The 12,065-nt window shown below is 37.9% G+C and overlaps 1 protein-coding gene across 1 annotated transcript; it reads left to right on the top strand.

The window, feature by feature from the left end:
• The first annotated feature begins 870 nt into the window (after positions 1-870).
• On the top strand, positions 871-8,243 carry LOC101313812. The gene is made up of 6 exons (XM_004301532.1): positions 871-3,114; positions 3,244-3,460; positions 4,349-4,918; positions 5,665-6,367; positions 7,763-7,844; positions 7,940-8,243. The coding sequence occupies exons 1-6, from the start codon at positions 1,129-1,131 to the stop codon at positions 8,033-8,035; spliced, it is 3,654 nt and encodes a 1,217-aa protein (XP_004301580.1). The 5' UTR covers positions 871-1,128; the 3' UTR covers positions 8,036-8,243.
• Positions 8,244-12,065: the final 3,822 nt, after the last annotated feature.

Below are 12,065 nucleotides of genomic sequence, written 5' to 3'. Positions count from 1 at the left end.
TCATTCTAAAATCATCACTTAAATGTACCAATTAAAAGAAGAGAAAATGATACAAAATCAAAGTTAAAGAAAATAATTAAACAAAATCTAACCTCGATCATAAAATTGAGGTGTTTAACTGACAACTTTGAGGTCATAGGTTTAAACCTCACGACATATACAGGGTGTGTGAGTTATTAATAAAAGTTTTTTTTTAAATATAAAAAACCTCGATCATAAAATTGAATATTTAAAGGAGTGGTGCTATTAACACACCCCCTATATAGTGAGAATCAATCATCAATTAAATTTAAGTGACAAATTTATAAATAAAATAAAAAAGTGTGGATAGAAAAATAAATAAGGTGTGTTAATAGCAAAAAAAAAATGTGTTAATAAAAATAGCCTATTTAAATATCAAATGTAAGAAGATTTATCGTCAATTTATTACTATTTTGAAATAAAAATAAGATGAAAGTTAAACAAATAAATGCTGAAATTGACATGGACAAAAATCAAAGGACACCACTCACAGTCTCACACACACAAAAAGTTTCGTAAAATATAAGTGACGATTGGATCTTATACTTTGGGGGTCCTTAAAATCAAAGATCACAGAATGATTCTATATTTACTTCCCTTTAAATTTCAAGAATAAATATGAAAATTCTCAGACTTTGAACAAAAACGACAAGACACTGAAGACAGTCCTTCTCACATTTCAGACAGAGAGACTGATGGGGGGCGCCAACTAAAAATCCAAAAGAACCCTAAACACAAACACCCAAAAAACCAGAGCAAAAAGGTGTGTGGGAGACAGTGAGAGGTCTGACCAAAACATAGAAAGCATTTTGTCCATTTTCATTTTTCACCCACACCATAAAAAAACACATAGAAACCAAGCAAGAGGCAGATTTGGCTCTCTTTGTTTCCCACTTCTCTCATGTCATTCATTCTGAATCACACCAACAAAAGACTCCCATTCACTTTCCAAATTCTAAACAGAACAACCCAGATCTGCAAAGTGACTGCCTTTGCTTTGTGGGTTCCTTCTGTTCTTCTCTAAAGATGCGGCCTTTAGCTGCTTTTGCCCTTTAATTGATTAGTTGTTTAGGGTGTGGGGATGAAGTGTATATAAGAAAGTACGAAATGTCAGTAGCAGCAATGGGGGTGTCTGATCCAAGCCAACTCCACTTGAAGAAGGAGCTAACCCAGATTCGAAAAGCCGCCCGCCTTCTCCGCGATCCGGGGACCACTGCCTCCTGGCGGTCCCCTCTTCCTTCCTCTAGATCCGCGGCGGGTCCGGCGGGTGCGGGAGCCCTTCCTTCTGCCTGTTCCACTTCCAACGGAGGCGGCGACAGTAAGAAGGTGTTCTTGTACAACTGGAAGGGCTCTTCCAAGTCGTCGAGGAATGATGACTACGAAGACGATGATGAGGATGAAGATTATGGTGTTGAAGAGGAGGACGAAGCCTCTTCAGTTGCGGCATTGAGTGTGGATGACACCTTGAGCCACGGAGGAGATTCCAGGAGTGAAACTGGGGGTGGTCAGAGCCGGTCATTGATGATGCTGCGGCGCAGGTATCCGAATCTCCTGCCGCCGATCAAGGATGGTGGTAAGAAAGGAAGCAAGTCACATTCTCATGTTTTGTCGAAATATCAGCAGAAAGAGTTGATTCTTGGCAGGAACTTGAGGAAGGGCGAGCAGTCTGATGACACTGAGGATTACTCTAATTCGGAGATTAGAGGGGCTTCCCCGTTGCTGTTGAAGCTTAGGCACAAGCATTGGCCTCCGGCCTCGAGTAATGTTAGGAGGAATGATAGTAGAGCAGAGGACTCTTCTTATTGCTATAGCACTCCTGCATTGTCGACTAGCTCTTATAATAGGTATGGTGTTCGGAATCCGAGTACCGTTGGATCTTGGGATGGAACTGCAACTTCAATGAATGATGGGGATGATGAGGTTGAGGATCGTTTGGATTTTCCGGGTAGCAAGGGATGTGGGATTCCTTGTTATTGGTCTAAAAAGACACCTAAGCACAGAGGCATGTATGGAAGCTGTTGCTCCCCTTCACTTTCTGATACTATAAGGAGAAAAGGAAGTGTCCTTTTGTGTGGGAGTCAAAATGTTTATCCTAGACGACGGGGGTCTTCGTCAGGTTCCAATAAGCGGAGAATTGCATCTAGAAGTGCCCAAGGTGTTCTGCCATTGCTAAACAATAGTGGTGATGGTAGGGGAGGGTCATCCATAGGAACTGGGAGGAGTGATGACGAACTTTCCACAAACTTTGGGGAGCTTGATTTGGAAGCTTTGAGTAGATTAGATGGGCGGAGATGGTCATCAAGCTGCCGAAGTCAAGAAGGCTTGGAGATTGTAGCTCTGAATGGAGTGGGGGAAGAGGGAAGCACTCCAGAGAGTGTTACAAGTTTTAGCCAGAAGTACAAGCCCATGTTCTTTCGTGAATTGATTGGCCAGAATATTGTGGTGCAATCACTTATCAATGCTATTGGTAGGTGCAGGATTGCTCCTGTTTATCTTTTCCAGGGACCCCGTGGAACTGGAAAAACGTCGACAGCTAGAATTTTTGCTGCTTCCTTGAACTGCCTAGCTCCTGATGAAACTAAACCCTGTGGCTACTGTAGGGAGTGCACTGATTTTATGTCTGGTAAGAACAAAGATCTATTGGAAGTTGATGGTACCAATAAGAAAGGAATTGATAAAGTTAGGTACCTATTGAAAACTCTATCTGTGGCTCCCTCATCAGCATCATCAAGGTATAAGGTTTTTGTGATTGATGAGTGTCACTTACTGCCTTCCAAGACATGGTTGGCATTTCTTAAATATTTGGAAGAACCACCGGAGCGAGTTGTCTTTATATTCGTTACAACTGATTTGGATAATGTTCCTCGTACTATTCAATCTCGGTGTCAGAAATATCTCTTCAACAAAATTAAGGATAGTGAGATTGTGGCCAGGTTGAGGAAAATTGCTGTTCAAGAGAACCTAGATGTTGAACCAGATGCTTTAGATTTGATTGCTCTGAATGCAGATGGTTCACTTCGAGATGCAGAAACTATGTTGGACCAGTTGAGTTTGCTGGGGAAAAGAATCTCAACGTCTCTTGTGAATGAACTTGTGAGCTTTCTCTGCCTATAATTTCCTGACATGGTCTAATTTAGTATGAGTTTAGCATACTGATGCGAGTCATGGCTAGTATTATGTGGATATATTCAAACTCATTAACTAGTCATTTATCTTCTGCAGGTGGGAGTTGTTTCCGATGACAAGTTACTAGAACTTTTGGAGTTAGCGATGTCATCGGACACTGCAGAAACAGTGAAAAGGGCCAGAGATTTGATGGACTCTGGGGTCGATCCCATGGTTTTGATGTCTCAGTTGGCCAGCCTAATTATGGATATCATTGCGGGAACCAACAGTACCAATGATGTCAAACATGACTCCTTATATGGCGCCCAGAACTGTGAGTTTGTCCCCTTAACTTTGATGCAAAAAAAGTTGTTCATTCTATTTTACAAATGTTAATGATTGATAACTACATGACAAAAAATTAAGTATATAGATCAATGTTGGTAACACTAATGGATTCAATCAACCATGGTAAGAATCCTACATGGTGGCACATTGGAAAAATGATATTATAAGTACTTAAAAGCATTATGCTGCAATTTGCAAGATTCGTGTATGTGGACAATGTGGTTGGTTCCATGATCTATCTATCTGCTTGCTTAGAATAGTTTTACATATTGCCTATGTAGTACTAGAATCTCTTTGCCACATTACAAATATAGGAATCTAATGATCACGAAGAACCAAGTACTGGGATTTTGTATGGAGAATTAGTGTGTCAAATGGGTAGAGGGATATATCATGCCATCCACTTGCATAGTTTCTTACCTCTACAAGAGATTCCATGACACAAATGAAAACTTCCCTGTTAGTTCAGGATTGTTAGGTTTGTAAGAAAAGGTTATGATCTAAAACATGTCTTGTGTTGTTATTTTCTTTGCTTAGATGGTATTGTTTCATCTGCTGGCATACTTCTGGTTCTCTCAAATTCTTCTCTTGAAAATCCCTCACTGATCTAGATTACGACAAGTACTTGTATATGCTAGGGTAGTCTTACATTAATAATCCTGGAGACAGATAAAATACTCTCTACTGACTGTATTTTATTTGTTAAGGTGCTGTAACACCATAATTTCATATGTTATTCTATTTTTAGATTCTTTTGGCTCTTTTTCTTGTCTAAATGATGGTTAGTTCAATAAAGATATATTCTTTTTTTGTTTCAGTTTATTTATTTATTTAGTTTAGCAAATTTCCAATTCTGGTGGTTGTTTTACTTCAGTGACCGAAGCAGAATTGGAGAGATTAAAACATGCTTTGAAGATTCTTTCGGAGGCTGAAAAACAGCTTAGAGTTTCAAGCGAGCGCTCAACATGGTTTACAGCAACTCTGTTGCAGCTTGGTTCATTGCCTTCCCCAGACCTTAGTCACTCATGCAGCAGAAGGCATAGCTGCAAGACAACCGAGGATGGTTCTTCAAGTGCTTCAACTTCAAGAGAAGCTGCCACTTACAAACAAAAGTTAGACGGTCACTATATGCTTCAAAAATCGACTCATAATTCTGTACAAAGAGCACCAAATGAAAATTCCAACCATCGGGGCGATTCATTGTCAAGAAATAGTGGTTTTGGTGTGAATCCCAAGCCCTCACATGATCAGTTCGTGGATAGTGGTGCCTCAACTCCCTTGTGTGGAAATGTTATGGCTGGAAATATGAGCCTTAGTTGTGTAAACTCTGAAAAGTTAAATGATATCTGGGCACAGTGTATCGAGAAGTGTCATTCAAAGACGTTGAGGCAGCTGCTACATTCTCATGGAAAGCTAGTGTCAATATCTGAAGCCGAAGCTGAAGGTAAGCTCTTGGGCTTTCATAAACTTCTGTTTGTTTGTGCATATGCACAATGCACTAAACGTTATGCACCTTGTTACAGTCAGAAGTTGCTGCAGTGGTTTTTGTGTGAATTGGAATGCCTTGTTTGTAAATTTAAAGTAGTTCTAGCAGTGACTAAATAGCATTCCTGACTAAAAACTATAGTTTATAGTTGTTTCCAGTCATATCAATGATAGTTTTATATGCCATTGTGATACATGGGGTATTGTTTTCTCACTAGAAAATGTACAAACGTTAAAGTAAGGGGGAAAAACTAAAACGAAGAAAAGAAACAACTTAGGCTTGAATTGTTTTCGTTCTATTGTTCTACATATACTTCCTCTTTGTTAGATGTTCACATAAACAAGCACCATAGGATGTCATGATGACACTGGGTGTAAAGTGCTGATTTTATAAGGATGCTTAAGCTATACTTTCTGGTCTTATCAAATAAGGAGCATCCTTCAGTTAGTTCATGGCTTTAATCATATATATAAAGACCCAGGATGGAGCACCTGCATGCTTAAGCTATACTTCTATATGAACTATAAACCCACATACACATTCGTTTTCTTTTCTTCCTTTTGTTTAAACTGGCATTTATTTCAGGTGTTCTGGACCCATGATGGAGCACCTGCATGCTTAAGCTATACTTCTATATGAACTATAAACCCACATACACATTCGTTTTCTTTTCTTCCTTTTGTTTAAACTGGCATTTATTTCAGGTGTTCTGGTTGCTTATGTTGCATTTGAAGATGGAAGTATCAAATCTAGAGCAGAGAGATTTGTGAGCAGTATCACGAATTCAATGGAAATAGTTCTCAGGCGCAACGTAGAGGTTAGAATTGTCCACTTGCCAGGTGGGGAGGCTTCTCTAAATTGTCCAAGTCCAGTTCACTTGCTGGAAGGTCTAAAGCAGGCAGAACTTGTCAGGGAAAGGAAACGAGTTGGTTCAAATGCCACAGATGGTTATTCCAATTGTTCTCTGTTTCTGGATGGGACCCACAAGTCAACCTCTGATTCATCAGACTTAGTCGCTGATGGCAATGCTCAAACAAGTGATACAAGAGAGAGCAGACAGGAGATCCCAATGCAGAGAATTGAATCCATTATTCGTGACCAAAGGTTAGAAACTGCGTGGCTACAGGTTGTAGAGAAAGGCACTCCTGGTTCGTTGAGTCGTTCGAAACCTGAAAAAAATCAAGTCCTGCCTCAGGAGGGCATTTATTACGAAGATCAGATGGAATCAATAAATTTAATGGGATTATCCTCTCAGCAATGGGATGATGGATTAAACCATGAAGTAAAAATTTTGAGAGCTAACAGTGGGAAGGTCGTTCAACAGGACCAAATCGGTAAAAGGGTTGATCATTATCCTATGTCACCAAGTTTACTACATGAGAAGGGCAAGTCTGATAAAGATAACCTGTGAGTATTCATTTCTTGACTATTTCCATAATTCTCTAAAAGTTCTTACTCCTGATTACGCAAACATTTTAATGGTGGACGTTTGGATCCCTTGAGATTTAATTAATGCGTGTCATGCAATTATCTGACACAATTTTTTATAAGCATTTTGTAGTAGTATACAACAACAATGTCTGTTTCTAATTATTGAATGTAATACACACACACACACACGTATATATGGGCATTAAATTTGCTTAAACTGTAGATAGACCTTTACTATAGAAAATGGAATGTGCACAACTGCACATACATAGTTGCTCTTTATTTTCTGAAAAAATAAATTTAGATGCTTATATGTATCCAAGAAAGTTTTTACCATATGCATCATGATGCTCTAAATGGGGTACTTTAGTCTAGACAATGTCATGTTCTTAGGCTGCAAAAATAACATTTAGGACTCGGTGATGCACTTAAACAGGCAGTATAATTTTTTTTTGTGCCTGTTTACTGAAAATTAAGGACTATATGTTGTTTTGTTAGCATTGAAATTCTAAACTCTAAGTCAAGCATAAATTGATGGATAGTTAAGTTTCAAGCAGAAATTGCTTAACATGGATATTGCTTTTAGTATAATAAACTGGATATGATGTTACTAAATAGGCTTGGTGACACAATGGTAGTACCAACAGTGCTATTAGTGGTGACAGTGCTTTTCCCATTAGTTAGAGTGGCAATGGTTGTAAATAGTAGCTAGTTTCTTCTAACTGGTAGTGCCAAATAGTGGCAATCAGTAAGAGTTGATAGCGCTTGATGTAACAATGAGAGTGCTGGTGGTTGTGGCAGTGTTCAAGATTAGGATATAGTAGTGATGGTTTTGGTCTGGTAAATGAGATGGTGCTGTTAATGTCAACAGTAAGAGTGAACAGTGGTATCGGTGGTGTTCAGTTTTTGTTTATTATATGTTCTTAGTTGAAGTGTATCAATTCAGCCTTCAGTATTTTCGAGATACTTCATGTTATACACGATTTCATTCACTCTTGATGCTGAATTCTTTTGCATTATAAGAATTCAGAAGTGCTAAAAGATTTCCAACGGTATTCATTTTGGTACAAAACATGCTGAAAGTTTATAGTGCTGGAACTAATAAAGATATTCAAAGCCTCCATGTGCTTAAATTCCGGACTATTCATGTAGTGTCAGATCCTATAATCTTAGTTTGATGCAGGAGAACTGTTCTTTCAATTGATAGCATCCTCGTGGCTTTTCTTTTTGATTCATTTGTTGTAAATTCTAATCTGTCATTGGCAAAATTATATGCAATATATATACAGTAATTACTAAATGCCAAGTCGTCATACATGCACAGTATTCATATCCATTGTATGCACAATCTCATTCTTAGTTTTTCTCTAGGGGCGATGAATCAGGGTCAGGTAGAGGAGGTTGCAGCGGATTTTTTCGATGTTATGACACCAGACGTCGTAAAAGAGGGAAGGTAAAAAGATATAACAACTTTACGTAATTGAAAAAGTAGCTTGACTTCATAGCAAGCGTCTTAAGATGCCTCTAAATATTTGTGCCTCTATACAGGTAAAAGGGACCCCTGTTCAACCACGGAAAGGTAGACAGTTTTCATTGTTTGGTGTGTGTGGGAAGTCAAGGAAGACAGCAGAGAAGACAAGATAATGGGAGGGTTTAGGATCAGAGTTTTGGCTATACTGTTTCATTTGGTTACACATTTTCCTGTATTTATGTCCCCATTTGAGCCATTCTTCAAGGATTCAGTGATAGGGTGAAACAGAAAATGTAAAGGTTTCTCTTTTGAACTGGTTTATCTGTGCCCAATCAATTTTATTTGATCAATACAAATAAAATGGTAAAACCTTGAATGATTCAAATTGCTCCATTTCATAGTTTATTCACAGGTCTATGTCAAAGGGTGCTTGTGCCGAATTGCAAGAGGTTGAAAATTTAACTCATTCACTTGAAATTACCCAACCTTTATCTTATTATTATTATTATTTTTTGGAGGGGAAACCTTCATCTTATTAATGCACAATTTAAGTCTTTTTTTGTTTTTTTTTTTTTTTTTTTTTCTTGGGTTCTTTTTCTGTTCTCTTGTCTTTCTGCTATGGCTACGTTTGGCCAAACTGAAACAAAGACAGCACAATCCAATTTGACTACACTCTTAACCTCAATAAAAGTACCCTCACATCAGACTCTTCTTCGACCAGTTCCAGTTCTGATAATTGATAAACATCAGGCACACAAACATCATTTTCCTTCAAAGGACACTATCCGACTATGCGCTTATCCAAGACTACCACAGTCACCAGTAGGCCTGTGCTACGTCACTACTCGATTGGGAATGGGAGTCGTGCTCATTCCTCAAATTATAGCCATGAGTTTCCTTATAAAGCTGCTACACCAACACAAGCACGCAATAGAGCTAAGCAGTGCTATCAAATCCGGCTTCCACAGCTGACATTTCCAGGCTATAGTAAAGGTATATAAGAAGCAAGTTACACCAAGTGGAATACAAGTAAACCAAGTGGAATCCGCCCAAACAGAGAGACAAAGATAGCATTGGCTTTGCAAAATACATACTGAAATTACAATTTTTATTAGAAAGAAAGAGCATTCAAATTACAAATGACATTCTGCATTTGTATTATTACAATCAGGTAAGTCTTCGTGAACCTCACAAATTAAGATCAGTTTTGTGCTTAAATAACCAAGAACAATTTGGTTATGTTTTGTGAGGTAACATCTAATAGAAAGCCAACTTTCAGGGTGATAGTTAGTTCTAGACATGGTTGATTACCTGAAACGGCTGATGTCACAGATCCACATCGCTCTAAATGTTCCCCCCTCACTATGAAAGGTGACAAAGAAACATGGAACTTAGATTAATTTTTGAAATATTGGCTCCACATTTCACATGATTACATGCAATACTCAAATCAAATAGTGGATTTTACCTTTTGATCATCTTGATTTCAAGTTGCCAATTATACATTCTCTACCTGCAGTTCCATGAGAAGGGTAATTAGTGAAAGAAACTTAATATATCAAATGTAAGAAAAGAGACTGAAAGAAATCTTCCATGCCGCATCTTTCCATATTAGGTTAATGTGAAGCTGTGTGCATAGTGGAAACAATAGAAACCACAATCCCATAATATATAAAACTACCTGAATGGTTTAAATATGTATACTTAATTGCAATGGTTGGGGGTTGGCACAATTAAGGTTTTTAAGACCTGCCAATATGCCTACAGAGTATAAACGTGATTTTGGTAGACTTGTATGGGTTGGGATACGCTTCAGAAAATGCACTCTTTTTGTACCTAAAACCGTTTTTAGATCACCAGTAGTAAAGGTTTGAAGTACAAAGGTTCCTCCTGCTTCAGTTCAAGCAATTTGAGTTTAAAACCCCACAGCTTTCAGAAGTAGGGGATAGTGCTTCAAAAGGACAATGACAGAATAATTATGACCAGATAACCCAGATTGCATGCAATGAATAGAATCATATCTCACCTTTCGATCAAGAGCCATTTTCTGAGCTCCTGTATCCAGCTCGTCTCAGTGAACTTTCTAAAAGTGCCAAGATCATATGTCAGAGGGATACAAGAAAGCAGTAATTTTACTTTGTGGAGGGTTGCATAAAAGATTCCATATAGCCATGGATCGTCCTTTCCTAGCTAATTCCCATCTTGAGGCACTCAGTCACTTTTTGTTTATAAGAAAGAGTAAGAAAAAGACTAATGCAAACCAAGATTTAATCTTTCCAGTAGAACAAAGTGGCCAATTACAGGTTTCTTAATTTTTCTTTTCAGGGTGAGCTTCACACTACTTATATGCCAGATTCCTCGGTAGATGAAAATGTGTAACACTAACTAGTAATCTTAAATTTCTGTGTATATGTTCACAGACAATTTGCATACACAATTCTTCAAAAGTAATGAATCAGTATCTCCATGTCCAATTAAGAAAAAGAAAAAACGAATTGGCATCTGAAAATAGAAGGAATGATACACTCCACAAAATCAACTGAGGGATGAAGGGCGTAAATACTGTTGAGTCTATACAGGGCTGAATATAGAAGACAATTTATCAGAAATCCAGTGGTTAAACTGATATACCATACCACAATTTAGAGGAACGGCTTCTTGTCATGGGTTGGGAACTGTGAAACCACGCCTGCAGTTAAAGCAAAACATTAGATACATCATGAAGCTTTTTTAACTGAATCATGAAACGATCAAAGTTCACATACCGTAGCCAAATATATGTCACTAGCTTGCATTTCTCTATCTACACCAAGCCTGATAAAGATATGACCAAACTGAATTAACATAACAAATTCTGACTATGTACTAGTGTTATCATGTGAATAAAATCTTGATGTAGAATTCATAACATTCTGGAGGGCCATAAAATTCTACACAGAAGGAAAATACTATATTTATATGGAAATATATTGGAAGGAGAAGTAGCCACCTGTTTGAATGTTGATTGAGGTCAGCTGAGATCTCATCAGGCATGGGGCTATATTGCGGAAATAAAACTTCATTGCTTCTTTTCTTTTGAAGGAGACCAACATGCTGGTGAGCAGACAAACTAGCAATTTCGGTGGATATCCTGTGATGTATGTAGTATGAGCTTTTGATAAGCAAAACCACAAGAATCATTAAGGAAGCTTCTGAGAGGAAAAAACACATGAGAAGATTTCGAAGTGATAAGGCAGTAAAAAGTTTGTGTGTGTGTGAAAGAGAGAGAGAGAGAGAGAGAGAGAGAGAGATTATTAATCCAATAGGTGTAGCAAAAAATAGTTATAATTTAACAGAAATAATGCTACTAGTAATGAAGATCTGGTTACCTCCTTGATCAAGTTCGATGTGCTATGCTTGAGGAATTGAGGTTATTGTTCTGCTAGTAGATACAGATCAATCAACAAAAAGATGAAAATCAGAAATGGAATGAGGCAAGGAGATCAATAAGAGCAAAATTTGCATTTAATGAGTTATTTTCTTCTGGATAGTATCTTTCCATGATCTCATAGCTCTATATCATCCTGTTCCCTTTGGGTTTGTTAACTTAACTAGTGATTTAATTATCAGATTATTGAGAAATGGAAAATTTTGCTGCTTTCCGGTGTGTGCTGAAAGCCTTAAATTGAGATCATAAGATTTGTAGCAAGAAACTAGTCAGTACGCTGGGATTTTTCAAATATTTACTCAGATTGTAATTGCAGGCTGCAGAAAGGATGCTCACTGTTTCATCAAGTCACACAGAAAAGGTATTTGAAATTTGGAGTGAACTTTTTATTTTTTATTTTTTAAAAAAGAAACAAGGTCCCATGAATGATGCCCGAATGTGGATGGCCTGTTGACCTGAAGCTAGATGCTATAAGACCTTCAATGAACATGAACATATGAACAAATGTCAGCAAACAACTCGGTTGCTTGCCTCTCCAGTTTTGAGCCAGATTTTGAAGAGCTCCTCGCTATCTGTACAAAAATTTTGTGACAAATCCTTGAAGCCAAGCATCTCCATCTCCAAATAAGATCTCAGGATCAACTCTTGACTAAATAAGTCTGAAAGCCCCCTTCCTTCCGATTTTCTTTCACTCCTTAAACCCCTTGACGAATTCAAACTCTCGATAACTGCTTTCTAGTTTCACAAAAGAAATCCTTCACTTAGCTTCACCTAAA

Source organism: Fragaria vesca, linkage group LG5 (assembly GCF_000184155.1).
Source record: "Fragaria vesca subsp. vesca linkage group LG5, FraVesHawaii_1.0, whole genome shotgun sequence".
NCBI lineage: Eukaryota > Viridiplantae > Streptophyta > Magnoliopsida > Rosales > Rosaceae > Fragaria > Fragaria vesca.
This window is presented reverse-complemented; position numbering and strand designations above follow the sequence as displayed.

What these genes read in the sequence shown, in the direction of transcription:
- LOC101313812 (XM_004301532.1), top strand. Translation starts at nt 1,129, where the DNA reads ATGTCAGTAGCAGCAATGGGGGTGTCTGATCCAAGCCAACTCCACTTG. An exon ending in CTTATATGGCGCCCAGAACT is followed by an intron (nt 3,461 to 4,348) that starts GTGAGTTTGTCC and finishes GTTTTACTTCAG; the next exon opens with TGACCGAAGCAGAATTGGAG. An exon ending in AAGTCTGATAAAGATAACCT is followed by an intron (nt 6,368 to 7,762) that starts GTGAGTATTCAT and finishes GTTTTTCTCTAG; the next exon opens with GGGCGATGAATCAGGGTCAG.